At 42.4% G+C, this 20,588-nt stretch overlaps 1 protein-coding gene across 1 annotated transcript in view; it reads left to right on the top strand.

The window, feature by feature from the left end:
• Efcab3 (EF-hand calcium binding domain 3) overlaps positions 1–20,588 on the top strand; it is a 370,379-nt gene that overhangs the window by 276,399 nt on the left and 73,392 nt on the right. The window contains 13 exon segments of the mRNA XM_075941765.1: positions 434–487; positions 1,305–1,409; positions 2,723–2,776; positions 3,255–3,359; positions 8,163–8,213; positions 10,153–10,257; positions 11,105–11,158; positions 11,802–11,906; positions 12,932–12,985; positions 14,788–14,892; positions 15,361–15,414; positions 15,860–15,964; positions 19,458–19,511. Of these exon segments, the coding sequence (XP_075797880.1) occupies positions 434–487; positions 1,305–1,409; positions 2,723–2,776; positions 3,255–3,359; positions 8,163–8,213; positions 10,153–10,257; positions 11,105–11,158; positions 11,802–11,906; positions 12,932–12,985; positions 14,788–14,892; positions 15,361–15,414; positions 15,860–15,964; positions 19,458–19,511 (1,005 nt within the window).

Here is a 20,588-nt window from a genome sequence, read left to right as displayed (position 1 = left end):
TTTATTTATTAGTGCACAAACAGAATATCACCACGGGTGGGGGGGGGAGGTGCGTACACACATGCATGCATGTATAATGGGCAATGTGTGCCATGGTGAGTGTGTAGGTCAGTGGACAACTTTCTGGAATCAGTTCTGTCCTTCCACCATGTGTATCCCAGGAGTGGAACTCAGGTCATCAGGTAGGCAGCAAGTGCTTTGTCTACTGAACAGTCTTGCCAGCCCAAGGTTGAGTTCTTGAAGAAGAAAAATAGAGAGTAGATAATGAGATGAATAGTTAACATATTTCAAGAGTAATTTTCCTTATTTCGTGTTCATCTATGTATGTGATAACTCAAAACAAATTATAACAAAACATCCTACTTAACGTCCCATTTATCTTTGAATCAGTGCACAGTTATTCATGTATATGTGACCTGTGGCCTTTTTACAGACTCTGAGAAGACTGATCTGCAGACACTACTAAGAGAAGTGAGAAAATTCTCAGGTAAGCAAGGCATCTTGTGAAAGATACAAGACTGTTACATAAAAGCTTCACATTGGCATGCAGCTTTGAAACCAGGAGACAGTGCCTGCTCATAATCTCAGCATTATGGCAGCTTAGGAAGCTGAGGCAGAAGAGCTGCTGCAAGCTTAGTGAGCACCAGGCCAGCCAGCACCAAGCAGTAAGATGGCTCACCACACTTGCCCCTACACTCAAGGGAACTACAGGAGTTCACGGCCAACTTGCCCTACAGTAGAGAGTCCCAGACCAGCAGAGCTAGACAGAGGACCCTTCACACAAGACAGGGTCATTCTTGTCTTGTCACTGGCTTCAAATGTTTTAACTGGCATGAAGGTTACATCCGTTTATTTAGCTTTTAGCAAAATGTTGCATTGATCTACGTCTATAATGAGTTCTACATTTGTTCTGGAACCTCTGGGTGTTTTTGTGCCTCATTTCATCATAGCACAAATATTATCATTCATTCAAAATGCTTAGTGACCCCTCTGACTCAGGAGATGTTAAGACACAACTGTGACTGTATGCCAATCATGTGGCCTTACTGAGGGGGTCCATCTCATAATCCAGGTAGAACACAGGGTAGTGCAGATTTGAGCTGTTGGCGGCACATCTGAGATTCGATACAGCCAGCCAGGGGTTTCCTGTGCAGGATTAGTGCCTCTGAGGCCATTTAGACCCTTACAAATCCATAGTTTCTTCAGATTTGAACACATTTCCATGCGTCTGTACCAACTTCATTTTGTCATCTAAAGTCAGCAAGCAATTCTCATCTTTATGATTTCCATTTTTTTTCCCAAAGGAGGAAAAATTGATACTAAAGTCACAAAAAAAGTGCTGGGGGACATGGGCATAGAGCTCACAAACAGGGAAGTCAATGCGCTGATGAAAAGTCTGCCTATCGCTGGTAGGTACTCTGGACTACAGAACGAATCTCTGTCCTTATCTGAACTTCAATGTGAAACCTCACAAAAGCTGACACCTCTTCTGCCCTACAACACAAAGATATCAAGCTGTAATCGGAACGATATTATGTCCAGCCTTTAAATTTGTTTTGAGAGCTTCTCCTCCCACCCCCACCAAGTATCTTTTAACCAAATCTTGGCGTTAATAGTGTTCCTGGCTGTGGGGGTGACTCAATAGGTGAAAGCAATTGCTGTGTAAATCTTTGAGCTGAGCTCATATCCCTAGAATGTATATAAAGATTGCAGTGCTCCAGCCTACAACCCTGGCCCTTCCACAGTGAGATGGGAGGCAGAGACAGGAGAGTCCCCTGAAAGTTCCCAGACCAGCTAGCCTAAATACACGGTGTAAGAGCAAACAAGACAGACCCTGTCTCAAACAAAATGGCTGATAAGTACTGACATCCAAGGTTGTACTCCAGCCTACACACACACACACACACACACACACATACACACACACAGTGGCAACTGCCTGTGCACGTGCGTGCACACACACACAGAGACACGTACATGAATAAGTAAATGTTTAAAATATCCCATTACCTTGTGATAAACAAGGTTTAAATAGAGCGATGAGAAAAGAGGAGGAACTAACGGTGAGAAGAAAGGGGAAAGCTCCATTGGAGGAAAGGTGTCCGTTAACTTCACACTCAGAGTTCTGCCGGGGTCCCAGGAAGGTAGGGGTAGGGCACTTGGTTTGGTGCCCAGAGCCCTGGGTTCATTAGCACTATGTAAGGAAGAAAGAGAAGCAGGAATAAAGAGGAAGATAAAGGGGGGGATCTTGGGGAATTAGATCAGTGGAAAGCCCCTGGGTTCAATCCCCAGCTCCAAAAAAAGTCAAGAGGCAAAAGTCACAAGAGAAGAAGAAGCAGAAGCAGAAGAAGAAAAAAAGAAAAGGAGAAAAGGAGAAAAATCTTACTTTGCACTTCTTTATAAAGAAGTGTGTGAAGAGTGTGTAGATATGGGAACTGTAGAAGTATAAATTTGAAAGTTTTCATATTTGTGGTTGAGAGTCTAGCCTTTGATGTCTGAGTCATCTGGCTCTGTAATGAGATCTGGCGCCCTCTTCTGGCCTGCAGGTAGACATGCAGACAGAACACTGCATACGTAATAAATAAATACATCTTTAAAAAAGAAAGAAAACTTTTTCAAAAAGCTAAATTTCTATAGTCCGCACTGAGAGTCGTATCCTTCCATACCTTTTTTTTACTGTATCATTATTTTTCTCTAATTTTAAATGTTTCCTATTTTACAGATGATGGGAAAATACTTAAAAACATATTACTTGACCAAATGAAGTGGTTTTCTGGTAAGTGATAATTTCAGTAAAGCAATTCAGACTGTTATCTGTGCTTTACTTTAAATTTAATAAAACTCATATCATCACTATGTAATAATCAGGTGATTTATTTTCTCTAAGTTTATAGATCTTTTAGATGCAGCTACAACTAATGTAGTTTATCATTTTCTGGTGATGAAAATGTTTCAAATTCTGTTTGCTAATCAAGAGCACTAGTTGTTTTTTTATATAATCCACAGTTCATCTGAAAGATACAATTTATAGTATATAGAATCAGTACATGCAATCAATATATAAGTGCAAATTTACATAATTCTTCTGATACATAATGAACTTCTAAATGCACCCCTGAAGCAGGACTGGTGAAAACGTTGCATTCCCAGCTTCCACAGCGGCTCTGCAGCCTTCAGAGCCGTCTGATTTTACTATGTTGTGGATTGCTTTGTCTATAGTGACTTAACCTCCAGCTCCCTCCTTCTTTCCTAAGGGGGAAAGTGTAGTGTCTCCAAACTGGATTCCATCCTAGAAGAACTGGGCTATGAGCTGGAGGAGGAGGAAATTGAAGACCTGCTGGACCGTCTGCCAATTGAAGGTAAGCATGTCATTGTGTCTTCAGAGAAACCCTCAGCTCTTGTAATTAGCTTCCAGATACACTCATTGGGAAAGCTGTTTTCCTGGACTGTCATGCTTCAGTCAGAGATGACTTGTGTGGTAAGCAAGGAGTCCCACTTGCAAGGCTAACCCCTAACGCCACTGAGAACATTTAAAGGCTAAGAAGCCAGAGAAATGAAACAAAGGATCCTTTCAACAGGAAAAGAATAAGGCGGGAGCTCAGGAGACGTCTAAGGTCCGTCTCCAGCACCGCCTTGGATAGCTCACTATTGCCTAAGACTCCAACTCCTGGGGATCTGACTCAATGTTCTAGCCTCCAAATAATGATAATAATAATAGTAATAATAATAATAATAATAATAAGTCCATCAAATCACCAGGAAGCTCAGGAAAGAAAACATGCCTAGCCATCCTAGATCTTCTTAATTGGCAGTTGTGTGTGGTGTGTTGTTTTAAAGTTTACTTATTGAATGGTTAGATCTAGCTAATTAACAAATGCATCACCCCACAGAGTTACCATTTTCCTGATAATAGCAAACACCATGCTTATTTATACTTTGAAGAAACTCAGTCAACAAACTGACATGGACTGCTTCACTCACTGTGCAGCGGACTTCTTGGTCATGCATCCTCTGACAGGTACCCCGCTTCCAGCTGCTGGAAGTCAATGTGTTCATAGTCAACAGTGAGAGAGAACAGTGTCTGCTGTGCCTCTCCTGTCTTTGCTCATACAGTTTCTCCAGGTCATCAGGGGACTCCCACACTGACTGTATCTTAGCTGGTGAGCACAATGTTCAACATACACTGTTGGTCCCTTCCTTGGATCTTCCAAGTTGTGGGATAGAGGCTCAGGCAGCAATTCTGTTTTTGTGTCTGAGGAGTTTCCAGGTTGTTTTCCATACCCTCAACACTTGCTCTTTTTGCCTCTTTAGTAGTAGCCACCCTGATTCCAGTTAGGTGATGTCTCATTGTGATTTTGATTTGCATTTCCTTGGTGGTTAAGCAATGCCCAGGGTTGGATTTTTTGTTTGTTTGTTTGGGGGGTGGGGTTTTTTTCATATACTTATGCTGGAACTCTTTAACGCTGTTCTTGTAACCACTGATACAAAGTTGTACTGCTCCATAAGGTGCCAAATCCTAGACTGAGTCTGCCTACAGGAAACAACCTTACTTTAATTCTAAATCCCAGTCTTTTTCTTTTTCTTTTTTTTAATTTATTTATTTATTAAAGATTTCTGTCTCTTCCCCGCCACCGCCTCCCATTTCCCTCCCCCTCCCCCAATTAAGTCTCCCCCCAGCCCGAAAAGCAATCAGGGTTCCCTGTCCTGTGGGAAGTAAACATATAGGCATCCTCCTGAATATTAACCTTCAGCAAGCGATGAAAGGAGACAGAGACAGAGACCCAAATTGGAGCACAGGACTGAAATCTCAAGGTCCAAATCAGGAGCAGAAGGAGAGAGAGCACGAGCATGGAACTCAGGACCGCGAGGGGTGCACCCACACACTGAGACAATGGGGATGTTCTATCGGGAACTCACCAAGGCCAGCTGGCCTGGGTCTGGAAAAGCCTGGGATAAAACCAGACTCTCTGAACATAGCGGACAATGAGGACTACTGAGAATCCCAGTCTTTTTCATTCAGGCCTGATAAGAATGGAGTAAACTGCCAGGGGTTAAAGCCACTTCCAAGAAAATCTGATGCAAACAGTCCCCTATGTGTGGTTCATACTCTATAAGCCATAACCATAACCTCTAACTAGCCCCAACACTAAGGAAAATGGCACTTCTCCAACTTAGTCTTAAAAAAAAAAACTAGAAAAAAAAAAAACTCAGTGTGTGTGTATAGTATTAGGGCCTGCTAGTTGGGGTTTATGTCCTGCCCAGTTCCCACAACCGGTAAGTCCCCAAGGAAAATCACTCAGAGAGTCTACATTAGGTTATAAACTGATTGGCCCATTAGCTCAGGCTTCATCTTAGCTCTTATAATGTATACCAGCCCATTATTCTAGTATATGTTAGCCACATGGCTTGGTACTTTTTTTGGCAGGGCAGGTCACATCCTGCTTCATCCGTGGTCTGGGCAGGACTGGGGAGGAATGGGCTTCCTTCTTCCCAGCATTCTCCTGTTCTCACTGCCCCATCTTTACTTCCTGTCTGGTTGTCCCACCTATACTTCCTGCCTGGCCAATCAGCGTTTATTTAAAATATGATTGACAGAATACAGACAGTTCTCCAGCACCATGTGTGTGTGTTTGGAGAGCTTTTGTTTTGGGGGATTTTTACTTTGTTTTTTTATAGATGGAGTCTTATTATGTAGCCCTGGCTGGCCTGTAAACCAGACTGGTCTCTAACTCACAGAGATCTGCCTGATGCTGCCTCCAGAGTGTTAGAATCAAAGACATGCATCACAACACCCAGCCAGCAGTTTTTCACAGTGGTAAAAAAAAAAAAAAATCACATCCTTGGGTTCTGGTTAGCTTAAGCACCAGAGAGAACTGTGAAGGCCACGGAGTAAATCCTAGAACCAAATATTTGGAAGCCCAGGACTGGGAAGTCCAAGGCCAAGGCTGCAGAGATGGGATCACATGACCTCAGAGCTGATTGACAAAGTCATCAGGTGGTGCAGCTGGAGGATCACCAGTGTCACGTTCTCAGGATTCAGAGTCAGCAAGTCAGTCAGGCTCACTGTGAGTCACATGCCCAAATGACCAGGCAAGGGCAGGACACACCATCCCAAGTGACACAGAAATATGTGTACTCAGCAGATTGGGGTCAGGATGCTTCTTAATTACATTATCCTCAGATCTCGGCTAGGGGGTAACAATATAGATTTAATTTTTTAAAGTATATTAATTGGGCCCGACAGTGATGGCACATGCCTTTATACTAGCACTTGAGAGGCAAAGGCAAAGGATCTCTGAGTTCAAGGCCAGCGTGGTCTACAAAGGGAATTCCAGGACATCCAGGGCTACACAAAGAAGCCCTATCACCCCCCTCAAAAAAAAAACCCACAAAAACAAACCAAAAAAGTATATTATTGGTTGCATAATTAGGCCAATTTCTGCAATCCTATAAGGAAAACAGAGAGGTTATAACCTTCTGTCTGGAAGCAGCGTTGCAACTTCCATAGACATTACAATGCATTGTATATTGTTTGAAGTTAAATTATGAATAATGTCTTATTTAGAAGCCAGTCTTCTATGATTCTTACTGCACCAGGAAATTTTATTACATCTGACTTACTTTTTTTGTGCTGATATTACAGAATACATGAGACTAGGTAAATTATAATGAACAGAAATTAATTTCTCATAGTTGTAGAAGCTGGGAAGTCCAGTATCCAGGAATTAACATGGTAGGGCCTCTGTGCTGCATCACCCATGGCAGGAGGCAGAAAGGTGAAAGGCGTGTGCTCATGTGAGAGAGAAACACAGAGATAGTGCACTTGAGTGCCGTCAACCAGGAGGGGACCCAAGGGGGAGTGGGTGAGACTCACATTCATAACCAAACAGTTCTCAGCAATAAACCCGCCCATGAGCCATTCATCAGGACCCTGCCCACGTGACCGGGTCACCTCCTACATCTCACCTCTCAGCACTGTTACCATGGGGTTTGTCTCTGACACACATAGTTTGAGGGCCACATTCAAACCATCAGAACCCCTTAATCACACAGGGGCTCCTGATTAGCCTGCTTTTGCTTGCCTTGCCACTGAAACATCTGCTTTACCGTAAGTGAGATCTGACTTACCCACTATTTGTACCAAGTTACGAGAAGAACATTTTGTTAACGAGAACTCAGAATTGTATACTAATTTTTCAGTGGTTAATGTGGGAAACTAGCAGATTCCTCCCACCACTATTCTCATGCTGCCGCGCCTCCCGCCAGATAAACTAGCCGGCTCTATGATATAACCACAGCTAATACTATTAACTGCCTACTACGTGTGTGGCACCAGATCTATGTTATCAATAGTCCTGAAGCAACCCTGTGAGGTAGGTTATTATCTAAATTTCTCTGATGTGAAAACGGGGGATACATCACAGAGGTTGGTTAATAGGACCTGAACCCAGATGTACATAACTTGAAAGGATTTTACTTCTCTACCAAATAATATTGCTTCTTAGAAAAAAATACAGAGTTGTAGATATTATGATTGAATGATACTTTCAAGGGACGATGTGACCTAAAAGATCTTCAGCAAATCAGCTCATAATTTAAACAAATGTTGGAGGCCTTGGAATCAGAAGCATGAATGGAGTGTTTAGTAATGGTTGCATATATAGCAAGAGGGAAGCTACAGCAGGGAATTGCGGGTTCAGGCGTGTCCTGGAATACCTATTCAGAAAGTGTTAGGTCAGTCCAGGCTTCAGAGCAATGCCACATACTGCTTTTTAAATCGGCAATACTAAGGTGATCAAACAGAATGCTCTTGAATTCTAAAGAACAGACCAAATGGAAATATTAAGCAATGCTTTTAAATGTCTTAGCACTGTAGTGTATAGAATTGACACATTCTGTACTTTCTGAAACTCTTGGTGCTATGTATGTATGCGTGTATGTGTGTGTGTATGCATGCCTGTGTGTGTGTGTGTGTGTGTTTGTGTGTGTGACACTTAGACCTTTGGTTTTCAATTCTATGTTCATCTGGGGATGAAAATTAATGCATTTACGGAACAAATCAGGTTGACCATTTGAATGTCCATGTTTATCTCACACTGTAAGGTCTTAAGTTTCCTGGGTCTGAGTGACTGCCTGTGTCTTATTTGTATTTTGTCTTACAGATGGGAAGGTTAAACTGAGTAAGATGATGGAAAGTATAGAGTCACTCACAGGTGAGTAATAGGCCATGGAGGAAAACAGTCTTAGGTGGCAATATTCAGAAGACTTTTACAGCTATACTTGTAAATATCCAAGCCCCATCACTGGGGCTTTGTTAGTACCTTAACTTGCTGGCCTCGCTGGTGAATAAATGATCCATTTTATGGGTCTTCATGATGTGGCTCAACAGGTTAAGGCACTTGGTGACTTGGTTCCAGGCCTGATGACTTGACTTTGATCTCTGAGACCCACATAGTGGAGAGAACTGATTCCTGCCAATTATCCTCTGACCTCCAGAAGGGTGCCCCAATACATGAAAATAAATAAATAAATAAATAAATAAATAAATAAATAGTAAAAAAATAAAAACTTTTATCCAGTAGTCCAGATTAGTTTTGAGTTATATGCTTTTTGACAAAACTGTTAAACTTTTCTATTGTTATAGTATCCTAGATTTTTTTACATAATTCAAATTAGTTGCACTGTTCAAACAATCATAATAAACTTGGGTAACTATGATCACTGGTAAAATAATGCATTAGAACTAATCTTTTTAGCAATAAAACACCTCATATTATCATTTAGCATAAAAATGGAGAGATATCATATATGAGATATCATATAGCAGAAAATTGCAGAGGGAGGGGCTCATGAAGCTCCACCCCTAGTGAAGAGATTAACAGTTGTTAGCCAATGGTTGAGAGGTGTGGCCCCTGGTAGGCTGCTCATGCTCCAATAGATGGCGCCCCTGCATTCGAGTGCATATGGGCAGCAGGAATCCAACTTGGGGTATTTTAAAAAAAATTAAAAGTAGAAAAGTACATGAAGATGGGCAGGGTATGTGGAGGGATCTAAGTTGGAGGTAGAGGTAGATATGTTCTCAATAAATTCTATTCATATATGTAATTACCGGAGAACAAATTTTTAATTGGCATTATTTATCTATAAAAATATGTAGGAGGCTGGAGAGATGGCTCAGTGGTTAAGAGCATTGCCTGCTCTTCCAAAGGTCCTGAGTTCAATTCCCAGCAACCACATGGTGACTCACAACCATCTGTAATGGGGTCTGGTGCCCTCTTCTGGCCTTCAGGCATGCACGCAGACAGAATAAGAAAGAAAGAAAGAAAGAAAGAAAGAAAGAAAGAAAGAAAGAAAGAAAGAAAGAAAGAAAGAAAGGAGAGAGAAAGGAGAGAGAAAGGAGAGAGAAAGGAGAGAGAAAAGAGAAAAAATATGTATATAGTCATTTATATCATAGCCATAGCCATACTGTTCTCTGACCTCCATTTCAGAGTATTGGTTTATACTGTTGTTCTTAGTGAAATGATCTCCATGAGATAGTCACTGATTAAGCCAGTAAAAAGTTTGAAGTCTTATTTTGGGGGGGAAGGGGGCTGGCCTGTCCAAGAGTGAGCTTGTGCCTCTGAAAAGTCTCATGGTGCCCAAACTCAGGGATGCATAGTTTTTAAAGGCAAAAAGCCCAAAGATCATAATTTACATCGAAGTCATATGAGGGTCAGAGGCACCTTGAAAAATTCATTCCTGGCAAAGCATAGTAATAATTTTAGACATAACATGTCAATTACTTTTCACTTATATTTTTTCAAGTTATTTTAGATTTTTTTATTATTTTGGTTAATACTTCTGGATCATGGTCAAGGCCATGGATACTCCAGATATGTTGCCAAAGCAGAAACAACCCTTGGGGAGAGGAGTAGAGGGCTGAAAACTGTCTAAACAAGCACAACATGGAGTCAGAACAAGATGAGATTGCTTCAGGCATTTCATTAGAACTTATAAAATTATGTTTCTGTCTAGAATTAAGCAACTGATGTCTTTTTCTGATATCTTCTCAGACTCTCAACTCAGAGACTTTTGACTATCCCACCCTTCAGGTGAACACAGATGACACAGTTTAAAATCATTGGTTGCTCTCATTTTCATTTTTTCCCAAAGGGAGCAAAGTGAATGTCAATCAAGTAGGTAATATCTTGAAAGACATAGGGATACAATTCACACCGAAGGAACGTTGGAAGCTGCTGAAGACTCTGCCTGTCACCTGTAAGCATTTCTGACTCCGCCTCGGCTCCAAGGGGACTTTTTCTGGGGGGGGGGGGCGTCGTGGGGGCTGAGAGGGAGTCACTGCGCGTGCAGGTCCACATTTGTTTGACTCCGCCTCGGCTCCAAGGGGACGTTTTCTGTGCGGGGGCTGTCGTGGGGGCTGAGAGGGAGTCACTGCGCATGCAGGTCCACATCTGTTTGCATTCAACATTCTGAAGACTTTTCAAATGGTAAGATTAAAATCAAGTCTTTGCGCTCATGGAGACTATTTGACATGGAGGCTCTATTGGAACTGGGTTTGAGAACTTCTTAAGAAAGAAATTAATTTATGAATCAAGATCTGATTTGTGAGTTGAGATATTACTTCTGGAATGTCTGATAATCCTAAAGCACAAAGAAAAGTAAGGACAGGAGGGAAGGCAAGACAAAAAAAAAGAGGGGGCTGGAGAGATGGCTCAGGGGTTAAGAGCACTGACTATTCTTCCAAAGGTCCTGAGTTCGATTCCCAGCAACCACATGGTGGCTCACAGCCATCTGTAATGGGGTCTGGTGCCCTCTTCTGGCCTGCAGGCATACACACAGACAGAATAGTGTAAACATGATAAATAAATAAATATTAAAAAAAAAAAAAGAACACGTTAGCATCAGTCCCAGCCTGGCAAAGTGACTCATACAAAAGATCCCATGCCTCACTTTATTGATAAAGCCAAAATGAAGAAAGCTGTATGGATATCAGACTAAATAGGCAGATCCTGTAAGGTTACTGTCTTCGTGGTGGTCGTCCATGGTCATGCTATGGATGTCAGCCTTTCTTTGTCTGTGACCTTGACTATGCCTTTCTTTACAGTTGCTGGTACCGTGTATCGCAACCGACTGTTGGATGGTGTAAAAACTTTTCACAGTGAGTACAAATACAAGGTCAAGTGAGACAGGCCTTGAAGTTTGCGTTTCTTCCTAGAAAGTCTGCCTACTACTCAGTGGTAACAGTAGCTTGTTTCTGTTAAGGGTTGTCCCAAGGCTCTACTCTGTCCCACACAAATGCTACAGTGGATAACTTTCTTATTGCCACTTCCCATGGGTTTTACGCTGACCTCACAGCTTGAATGTGGGAACAGCTATTTGAGGCCTCATTCTCGCCCATGCTGTACTCAATAGCTAATCAGTCTTTTCATTCCCATTTGTGACTTTTAGTTTAAATTTATAGAGATAATTTACTGTCGTGACAGGTTTCAAACCTGGCAGTCACAATTAGGGTTGTTTCCAACATCTCTGCTATGAATATATGAAGAGCAACCAACACAATTAGTCACTTCCTTTGCTTCAGGTGTCTACTGAAGATCTTAGCCGCATAACCTGTGACATGTACAGGGGATGCTCCGTTCATCCCCTCCCATCTATCCCTGCCACCTTTTCATTCTTTGTTCAAACGTTTACAGCCTTGCTTTCTTCCAGCCTTTGCCACCCAGTCCCAGAGCTAAGTAAATTTTTAAATGTTAAAACCTAATTTTACATTTTTTTCTTATTGCATCTCTTCTTTTCTCAAGGAGGGAAAGGTCTTATAAATAAACTAGAAACCATTATGGAAAACCTGAACTACAATGTTGGGGAAAAAGACATGGAAGGTCTGCAGAGCTTCCTGACAGTTGATGGTATTTTCTTTACTACTTCTGATTTCCTTTAAGAAGAATCACTGAGCCCTTCTTTTTTTTTTTAAAGATTTATTTATTTATTATGTATACAACATTCTGCCTCCATGTATGCCCACACACCAGAGGAGGGCACCAGATCTCATTACAGATGGTTGTGAACCACCATGTGGTTGCTGGAAATTGAACTTAGGACCTCTGGAAGAGCAGACAGTGCTCTTAACCACTAAGCCATCTCTCCAGCCCCACTGAGCCCTTCTTATAGACTCTCGGGGGGCAGGGTGCTCAGTTATACTGAGGAAAGAAGAACTACTCATGGAGTTATAATCCTCAAGAGAATAAAATAGAGCTGCTGCCAGGTGTGGTAAACACCTTTAGTCCCAGCTCTTGAGGTGGGGGTGAGGAGCAGAGGCAGGCAGCACTCTGTGAGTTTGAGGCCAGTCTAATATGCATAGTGAGTTCCAGGCCAGCTAGTAACCGGTTACATAGTGAATCTCTGTCTCAAAAAAAAAAAAAATAGATGATAGATAGATAGATAGATAGATAGATAGATAGATAGATAATATATTCTGTTCATCCATTATCTCCATTGACAGAGAAAAAGGCATGGGTAAACATATTAAACATCACAGGGAGTTTTTAGAAGCTATTGGAATAGCTGGTAGAAAGGTCAGCACCAAGTCAAGTGAGGAGGGGAAGGAGGTCTGGAGTTGCTTGGCACATAATCTACAGTAAAAGGCCGCTGTCTTCATCCAGCAAATAGAATGAGAATGTCAGATGGGGTAGAAATAGAGTGCCAGGGATTTCTGCCTGGAAAAATTTATCTGTCATCAAAAGAAGTATCTTTTATGTCCAAATAGCCATCATGCTCATTTACCTTCTATAAAAATCCTATTACATGATTGGATATATTTAGAAAATAACAAATTTCCCCTGTGAATATGATGACATATTCACAGAATATTAGAAAATCTCACAGGCGAACAAGAAAAGTGTGGTCTGTGTCTCACTTATGCTTTGTGTTCCAGGTACTGGGAGATTCTCACTGAACTCCTTGAATAATGCAGCCAATTTGTTTTCTGGTGAGAAGTAATGAGGGAAAGATTCAAGATGCTTTGATGTGCGTGTGAGAGAGTGTGCGTGTGTGTGCATGTGTGTGCAAGCATGTGCGTGTGCATTGTGCATGTGCATACATGTGTGTGCGTGTGTGTGTGCCTGTGTGTGCTTGTGTTTGTATGCCTGTGTATGCATGCTTCTGTGTGTACATGCATGTGTGCGTGTGCATGTGTATATGCAGTCTCCATTTCCCACCTCGCTGTAGGGGTGCTAGGATTATGGGTGCACACCACTGCATCTGGCTTTATCACTGGATTCTGGGAACTGAACTCAGGTCATCAGGTGTTGTATGCAGTAGAAGTCTTTGCCCATCTCTCTGGGCCCCTGCTTTCATTTCCTTGAGTAGGATTTCTATTCTTTAATTTTTATCTCTGCTGCTTCTTGACCCTATGGATTTTTAGGTTTGGTCCCTGAGCATATCCCATAAGTTCTTACAAGCTATAATCATTATTTTTTCTTTATTGCTATCTAGTTGTAATGTTTCCTCAGTCTTGTCCTCAGTCCCTAATATTCTTTCTTCTTTTGCTCTAGTTCATTTGTGATTTTTCTGAGCTTTTTTATTCATTTAGGATTTTTTACATTTCTAGTATTTTTTGTTTTTTTTTTTAATTAAAATCTTAATTTCCTTGCTGAGTTTTCTCATACGTGTTACTAACTTCCTTATCTATATTGCTAAATTTTTTTCTAGGTCTTGAATTTTTTGAGTTTTTCATCTGCTTGTTTGTATACTATTTGTGGTCATTTATTTTTTTCAGGACAGAAGCCTAAAGACCACCCAGTTGAATGCCCCCTTTCACAAGACAAACCCTACCAGCACTGCCGGGAGTGGGGGATGCCTGTGTAGCTGCTGAGTCCCCACCAAGTATCCCTGGGGCTATTGAAAGTGTAGAAATTAATCAAACTAAAACAATTAGGGCACAGACACTGAGCAATGCCAGGTACCTGGCTCTGCTCATCTCGGTCCCAGCTCCCACACTCCCTCGGGGAGTCTGTGCCTAGTCTTGCAGTCTTTCCAGGCATTGAGACCTCAGTTCCCACCATGAGCAGCCTCTGCAGCCTGGCTCACACTGCCCACAAAGTACACCTGTGTTCATGGATCTGTTTCCAAGCTGCAGCCAGTTTCCTGGGCCCAAGCTGATTCTCAAAACGGTCACTAGCTTAACCAGAGAGGTGAGGAAGACCTTTAGGACTTGGGGGCATAAAACTGCAGAGGCTTCAGCCCTGACAACTTCAAGGAACCCACCCCTCCCAGTCTCCAGTGTCTGTCGTCTACATGAATGGTTGATAGATCTGTCTTTTCTTTTTCATTCTTTGGAGAATAACTGACTGGGTACCCATAGAGCTCACAGTGGCTTTCCTTTTCCGTTTTGCTTAAAGCCCAGTGCTAGGGGTTCCTTCATTACCAAACTGTGTTATTTATGATTATTATCCATTGCTTATTTTTATAATCTTAATTTTAATACGTCCCAACTTTGCCTGGTCTCTGTTGCTACTGTGCTCCCATGCCTTCCCATGTCACCGTCCCTTTTCTGCCATCCCTGCACTGAAGTCTCTCTCCTCTTCATTCGTTCCTCCCTCATTTCACTGTTAGAGGAAACGTGCTTGGCTTTAGCTCTTTCTTGTGATGCCGCCCAGAGAAATACGATTCGTTGTGTCATCAGCTTTCTGCCCCTGTAGTCCTGACAACGGCATCCTTATCATCATTTCCTTAATGAAGAATCATTCTATATGAAAATACTCGTTTATTACGTCTCTCATCTTTTTAAAGGTGATAAAATAGAAGTTGAGGATATACAGCCATATCTGGAAAGCTTAGGCATTGAATTAACAGACAGTGAAAGCCAGATGATAAAGAACATAGTTCCAGTCGATGGTAAGTAGCTCAGACCCCACCACTAGTTCCAGCACTCCTGGTCTCGGGCTGGATGTATAGGGTTATATGTGCATAGTCACTTAGCAGCTCACTGAAAATGGAAAGTCACAGTCAATTTTGACGAAAGTGTACTTTCCTCACTATTCACATGCTAAATTGGGAGGTAATACCGTTTGGGGGTTCTGGTAATTATGATAAACAGTTTTAAATATCGTACTGCAACATGCCTAAAGCTAAAGTCAGAAAAGATGATGACCAAAAGATATATGGAATGAGGAGGGTCCTTGGAAAACAGTACGACAACCCGGGTTTCAATGTTTACTCTCCACTTGCAGCATATCAGATACTACAAAAGAATAGTTAGCCTTGTGGGTGCCAGCAGATTCCTTGAACAATGAGTAGTAACATCTGTAAACAGGGCTTCCTAGATTTCTACTTCCTCTAATTAATGTGACCTTTACCTTACAGATGACAAGATGGTGTACCAAAATGTGTTAATGGACTTACTGCGGACTCACAGAAGTGAGTGCAAAGTGTTCTGACAGAGGAAGAACTACAAACCCCTTCCTTACAATTACTAATTGTAGTACCATATTCGGTGATGTAAGCACTAGAACAGTTGTCTGTCAACAGCTGGCACAATTACCCATCTGACTGTAGCAATCTTACATCTCTCTGTACTGGTAGGAATTGTTGGCTGAGCCTACAGCCCCTGTAACAGGAAGTCTTGCCTACTCTTCTCTCCTGGGTAAACTCCTCCTAGATAGTTGTCACAGTGTTCCCTAGAGCACAGAGAAGGAAGACCTTCCCTCTCCCAAATTCCCAACTAATTTATTTTATCACCTCAAGGACTTTCTGGTGCTGGCACCTTTCATTTCCTGATTGTATGGACTGATGGTTATGGGTAATTATCTTTTTTTTCCTTTTGGCATAAAACCAAATTTCCTTTATTCATTCTTTCTTTAAGGTGGAAAAGTCAGTCTTGATAAAATTGATGATGCTATTGAACAACTGGGATATCCTCTTGAGGAAGAGGAAATAGAGGAATTGTCTAAACATCTACCCGTTAATCGTGAGTATTTCAAACACACTGTGCTCTACAAAAAGAATTTCAGTTCTTTTTGTATAGCATTCCTAGGCAGTGGGCTACATCAAAACGAAGCTGAATTATCTCCCTCCCAGCCACTGGCTCAGAAATTCACTGAAGCAGATGAACTCAAGTTTCGTGCTTTCTGTGAGAAGCACATGGCCACAGGAGTCGCCGCCGCTGCTCCGGGTGAAAAGTGGAAGGGTTGTGTGGTCTGCATCAGTTGTGGGGATGACAGCCAAGGTTTCCCCTTGAAGCCAACGTCTTGATCCTTGACGGAGTGCATCTGCTGTTCAGTAAGGGGCATTCCTGTCACAGACCAAGGAGAACTGAGAGAGGAAACCAGGTCCTTCATGGATGTTTCATGGGAGCCAATTTGAATGTTCTCAGCTTGGTTATCATTTTTTTAAAAAGGAGAAAAGGCTATTTCTGGATTGACAAATACTATAGTGTCTGCACAGTTGGAGCCCAAAAGAACTAGCAGAACCTAAAAGCTTTTCGATCTCTCTAAAAAAGATGACGTCCACCAATAATGCAGTCAGAAAGCCCTTAATCAAAGAAGGTAGGAAGTCTAGGACCAAAGTGCCCAAGACTTGGCGTCTTGCAACTCCATGTGTCCTGAAACACAGCTGCCAATGTAGTGTTCTAAAGAACTGTGGGGGTCCTCTTTCCCCTTGGGTCTGTTGCCACCAAGTGAAAGGGGAGGGGAAAGAGGCAGATGGGGCGACAGAAAGCTTTGTGGTCTCTGAGCAAAAAACAGAGACAGCCCCACCCCCACCCCCAGGAGACAGATAGGAAGACAGAGGATTGAGGAGCCTGGGGACAAACCCTAATTTGCATTAAGTGACACTTTCCTATCACAAGGCTTAGTAAGTGGCAGAGCCCCTAGCACAAGCCTTCTCAGCAGAAAACTGTGCCAAAGGTCAAGCTAAAGTGAATCAGGCCTCCAGTTAGAGAGGGTTTTTAGATAAGGTCAGTCCTCCTGGCCTGGGGCTGTCCTCCAGACCTGGGCAGGTAGAGAGCAGGAAGTTTTGCTGGAGGGAGGGAGCTCAATGCTTCAGATCTTTGAGATAGCCGCTAGGCCATGGGAAGGCTGCTGCGTGACCTCTGACCAACCAGCAATGTCTGATTTCCAAGAAAAAAACAACACACACACACACAAAGAGGAGGCTGCAGAATACGATATATGGTAAACTTTTGACCAAAAGAATGAAGCCAAAACAAACAAACAAGCAAACAAAAAACCCATCCAGAACAGACTACCAAGAAATGTAGACTGTCCTGGCTGAGAAATCCTGCTTCTGATTCCAGTGTAAGTCTGTGATGAGTCCGAGTATACAGGGATGCTTACGGGACTTGGGTGAGGCATTACCGTAGGAGCGTAGATGAGCAGCTGAATCACCGCCAAGTCCAAGTCCGGCTTCACCACGGATGACAACTCCCAGGAACTGCATTGTGGAGCTTGGCTTCAGTCAGCCTTCTGCTTCCTGTATGCTCCAGCATCTCCGGAGGTCACTTGCAGTGCAGCCTGGGAAGAAGACAGCAGGGAGTTGTCTTAGTCAGGGTTCTATCGCTGTGTCTGCCCAGGAGCCTGGAGCATGGCATCTCTCTGAAGCGTCTGCTCCGGAGAGGAGAGCTGTCGAGTCTGACCTCACTTCCTCTTCCTCCCAGCGTTCTGTTCTGTTTACTCCACCCACCTAAGGGTGGGCCTATCAAATGGGCCTAGCAGTTTCTTTATTGCTTAGCCAATGAAATCAACAGATTGATATATGACACTCCCACATCACTTTTACACTTCTATTTAAAAAAATTAAAAAAGAAAGGCATTCTGATATGCTTACGGGGCTTAGTTTTTTTCATTGTCTTTAGCACAAGACTTGAGTTGAAACATTGTTAACTCTAAGCATGGTAAGCATCTTCGGCATAGTGAGTTAATGTTGAGGACTGACAGCCGTTGGGTGAGCATCCTCAAAGTGCTCACCTTCCAACCTTCTCTAATGCAGTTGAATCATGCTTCAAATCATAATTTTCTTGACCAGTCTCTTCTGTTCAAGACTCTGTGTAACACAGGAGCCGAGCAAAATTGTGTAAAGTTATGCTGGAATAATGCCTTACTCTGAGATCTAGAGAGCAAGCCGACTACACCTCACGACATAAATATTAGTGAACTTTGCTCATGCTCTACAAAAAGTGATAGAAGCTTCGTTTCAAAACTGTAATCAAAGAGAGAGCTCATAAGCAAGGGGGTCTAAAGAACAGCTACGGAGATACTTAAAATTGTTTTTAATTAAGGAGGAAATATATACATTTCTGTGTCTCATGGGGTACTTTCTTCTGGGTCTTAAATTCTTTGTAACTGTTGTTCCTAATTTCTGACTGGCTTTCTTGTCTGCGGGTTAGAGGGTAAAGACGTTACACGGGGAAGAAAACACAGACACGCGGAGGTCCCACGTGGGTGCACTTTTAATGGGGGAGGGGTAACAGCGGGCAGGTAAAGATGTGCGGACACAACAGGAGAGGCGGGGAAAGAGAGAGAGAGGTCTTAGTGACCCTTGCTTTTTAACGAGGAATGCAAAGGCTTCTGGGAAATGTGTTCGTGGTCCAGGAGAACGCTGGGAGCTGTAGTTCCGCAAAGGAACAACAGTAACCCTGTGGCTGCTTTGTGAAGCATGCACATCCTGGTACCTGCAGAGGCCAGAAGAGGGGTCAGATCCCTTGGGACTGGAGTCAAAAATGGGTCTGGGCATTAGTTCCTGCCACCATTGGAACAGACGTTTTGTTGACTGATGTACCCTCAGCACTGAAAAGGAGACCTAGATACAGGAGACACCCAACAAATACTTGCATTAAAAACTTAAAAAAATAATTTTCCCCCATTGTCCTCAGTAATGAGTGAGGAACAGAAATCAGGAAGCATGACTGAATGTAATGAAAGTGTTTGTCATATTTAAATTCTTTTGCTTTTCCTCAACATTATGCTTATATAGACAATAAAAATAAAATGTCTAGTTAGAAAAAATTCTAGGCCATTGTTAAATCACTGAACCTTCACAGTTAAGAATTTTATTTAACTGGAGCCTGTATGAGACTGTTCCAGCTGCCATAACAATATGGTGGGGGCTAGGGGAGATCTTATAGAACAAAACTTATTCTGTCATCGTCTGGAGTCTGGAAACGCCAAGACTAAGGCTGGAATTTGTGCTTTCTGGGAGGCCATGCTCCTAGCCTGCAGCTGCTTGCCGTCCACATTGTTCTCACTTAACCAAGAGAGCCGAAAGAGGCTGGCTCTCACTCCACACAAGCCATGGCTTCCTCTGACCAAGCTTCACCTTATGACTTTATTCAAACTTTCATTGTCTTCCAAAGTCCACATTTTCAAATACTGCCACGTGAGGGATTGGGGCTCCAGTGTACACATTTTGAGAGACCATGGCTTAACCCGCGGCAAAGTTCGTCTAAGAGCTGTCTTGTATTACAGAAGAGAGGACAGTCCACATGGACCTGCTTCTGGGAGAGGTCCGTAAGGTGTTAGGTGAGTTGAGAAGATGGGAAAACAAGGTCCACATGATCTCTTGTCTGGTGTGGTTAGCACATGCCAATAATTCCGGGGCTCAGGAAGGAGGATCCTTGTGACTTTGAGACCAACCTGAGCTATCTAGTGAAATGCTATTAAAACAAACAGGGCAGTGAGGTGGTTTATCAAGTACCAGCACTGCCGCACAAGTCTGACAACGTGAGCCCGTGGTGGAAGGAGAGAATCACCTCCACAGAGTTGTCCTCTGACCTCCACACCCACACTGTGGCATGCACTCATGTGCACACCATAACTAATAAGAAAAAAAACTAATCTAAAACGGGTCTCTTAACAAGTCTTTTTTTGGTTTTGTTTTTCATGACAGGGTTTTTCTATGTAACAGCCCTGGCTGTCCTGGAACTCATTTTTGTAGGCCAGGCTTGTCTCAAACTCACAGAGATCTGCCCCCCTCTGTCTCCTAAATGCTGGGATTAAAGTATACATAGCTACCATACCCAGCTATATATAAAACAAGTTTTTAAAAGTATTTTCTGTTATCTTGTCCATGTCAAAGTAATTGTATAATTCTAAGTATTTGTGCCGGTAATCACAAGTGGCCTGCTTTATAAACTGACATCTTTGATAGAGTCATTTATTTATAACAACTTGGTTTTGTTTTATTTTGAGATAGATTCTTACTCTATAGCTGTGGCTGGCCAGAAACTCACTATGTAGACCAAGCTGGCAGTTCTCAAGATCATAGAGATCCACCTGCTTCTGTCTCCCTAGTGCTGGGATTAAAGGCCACCAGGCCTGACCTATATCTTATTTTAAAGCCAACAGAAGAATTCCCCAACAGCAAGCCCATATTCTTTGAAGTTTCTCGGTAACATAATTTTTCTTTCTTTATTTTTATGTGTATGTGTTTAAGTAAAACAAAATATTTTGTTTGGACTTTTTGTTTTATAAGTTAGAGTCTTACTGGGACCTAAGCAGTCTCAAACTCCCTACACAGCTCAAGCTAGCATCAAACTCACTACATAGCCCAGGCTAGCCTCAAACTCACTACATAGCCCAGGCTAGCCTCAAACTCAC

The sequence above is a fragment of the Microtus pennsylvanicus genome, chromosome 11 (genome assembly GCF_037038515.1).
Source record: "Microtus pennsylvanicus isolate mMicPen1 chromosome 11, mMicPen1.hap1, whole genome shotgun sequence".
In the NCBI taxonomy this organism is placed as follows: domain Eukaryota; kingdom Metazoa; phylum Chordata; class Mammalia; order Rodentia; family Cricetidae; genus Microtus; species Microtus pennsylvanicus.
The sequence above is the reverse complement of the archived record's forward strand: the minus strand, read 5'-3'. Positions and strand labels throughout refer to the sequence as shown.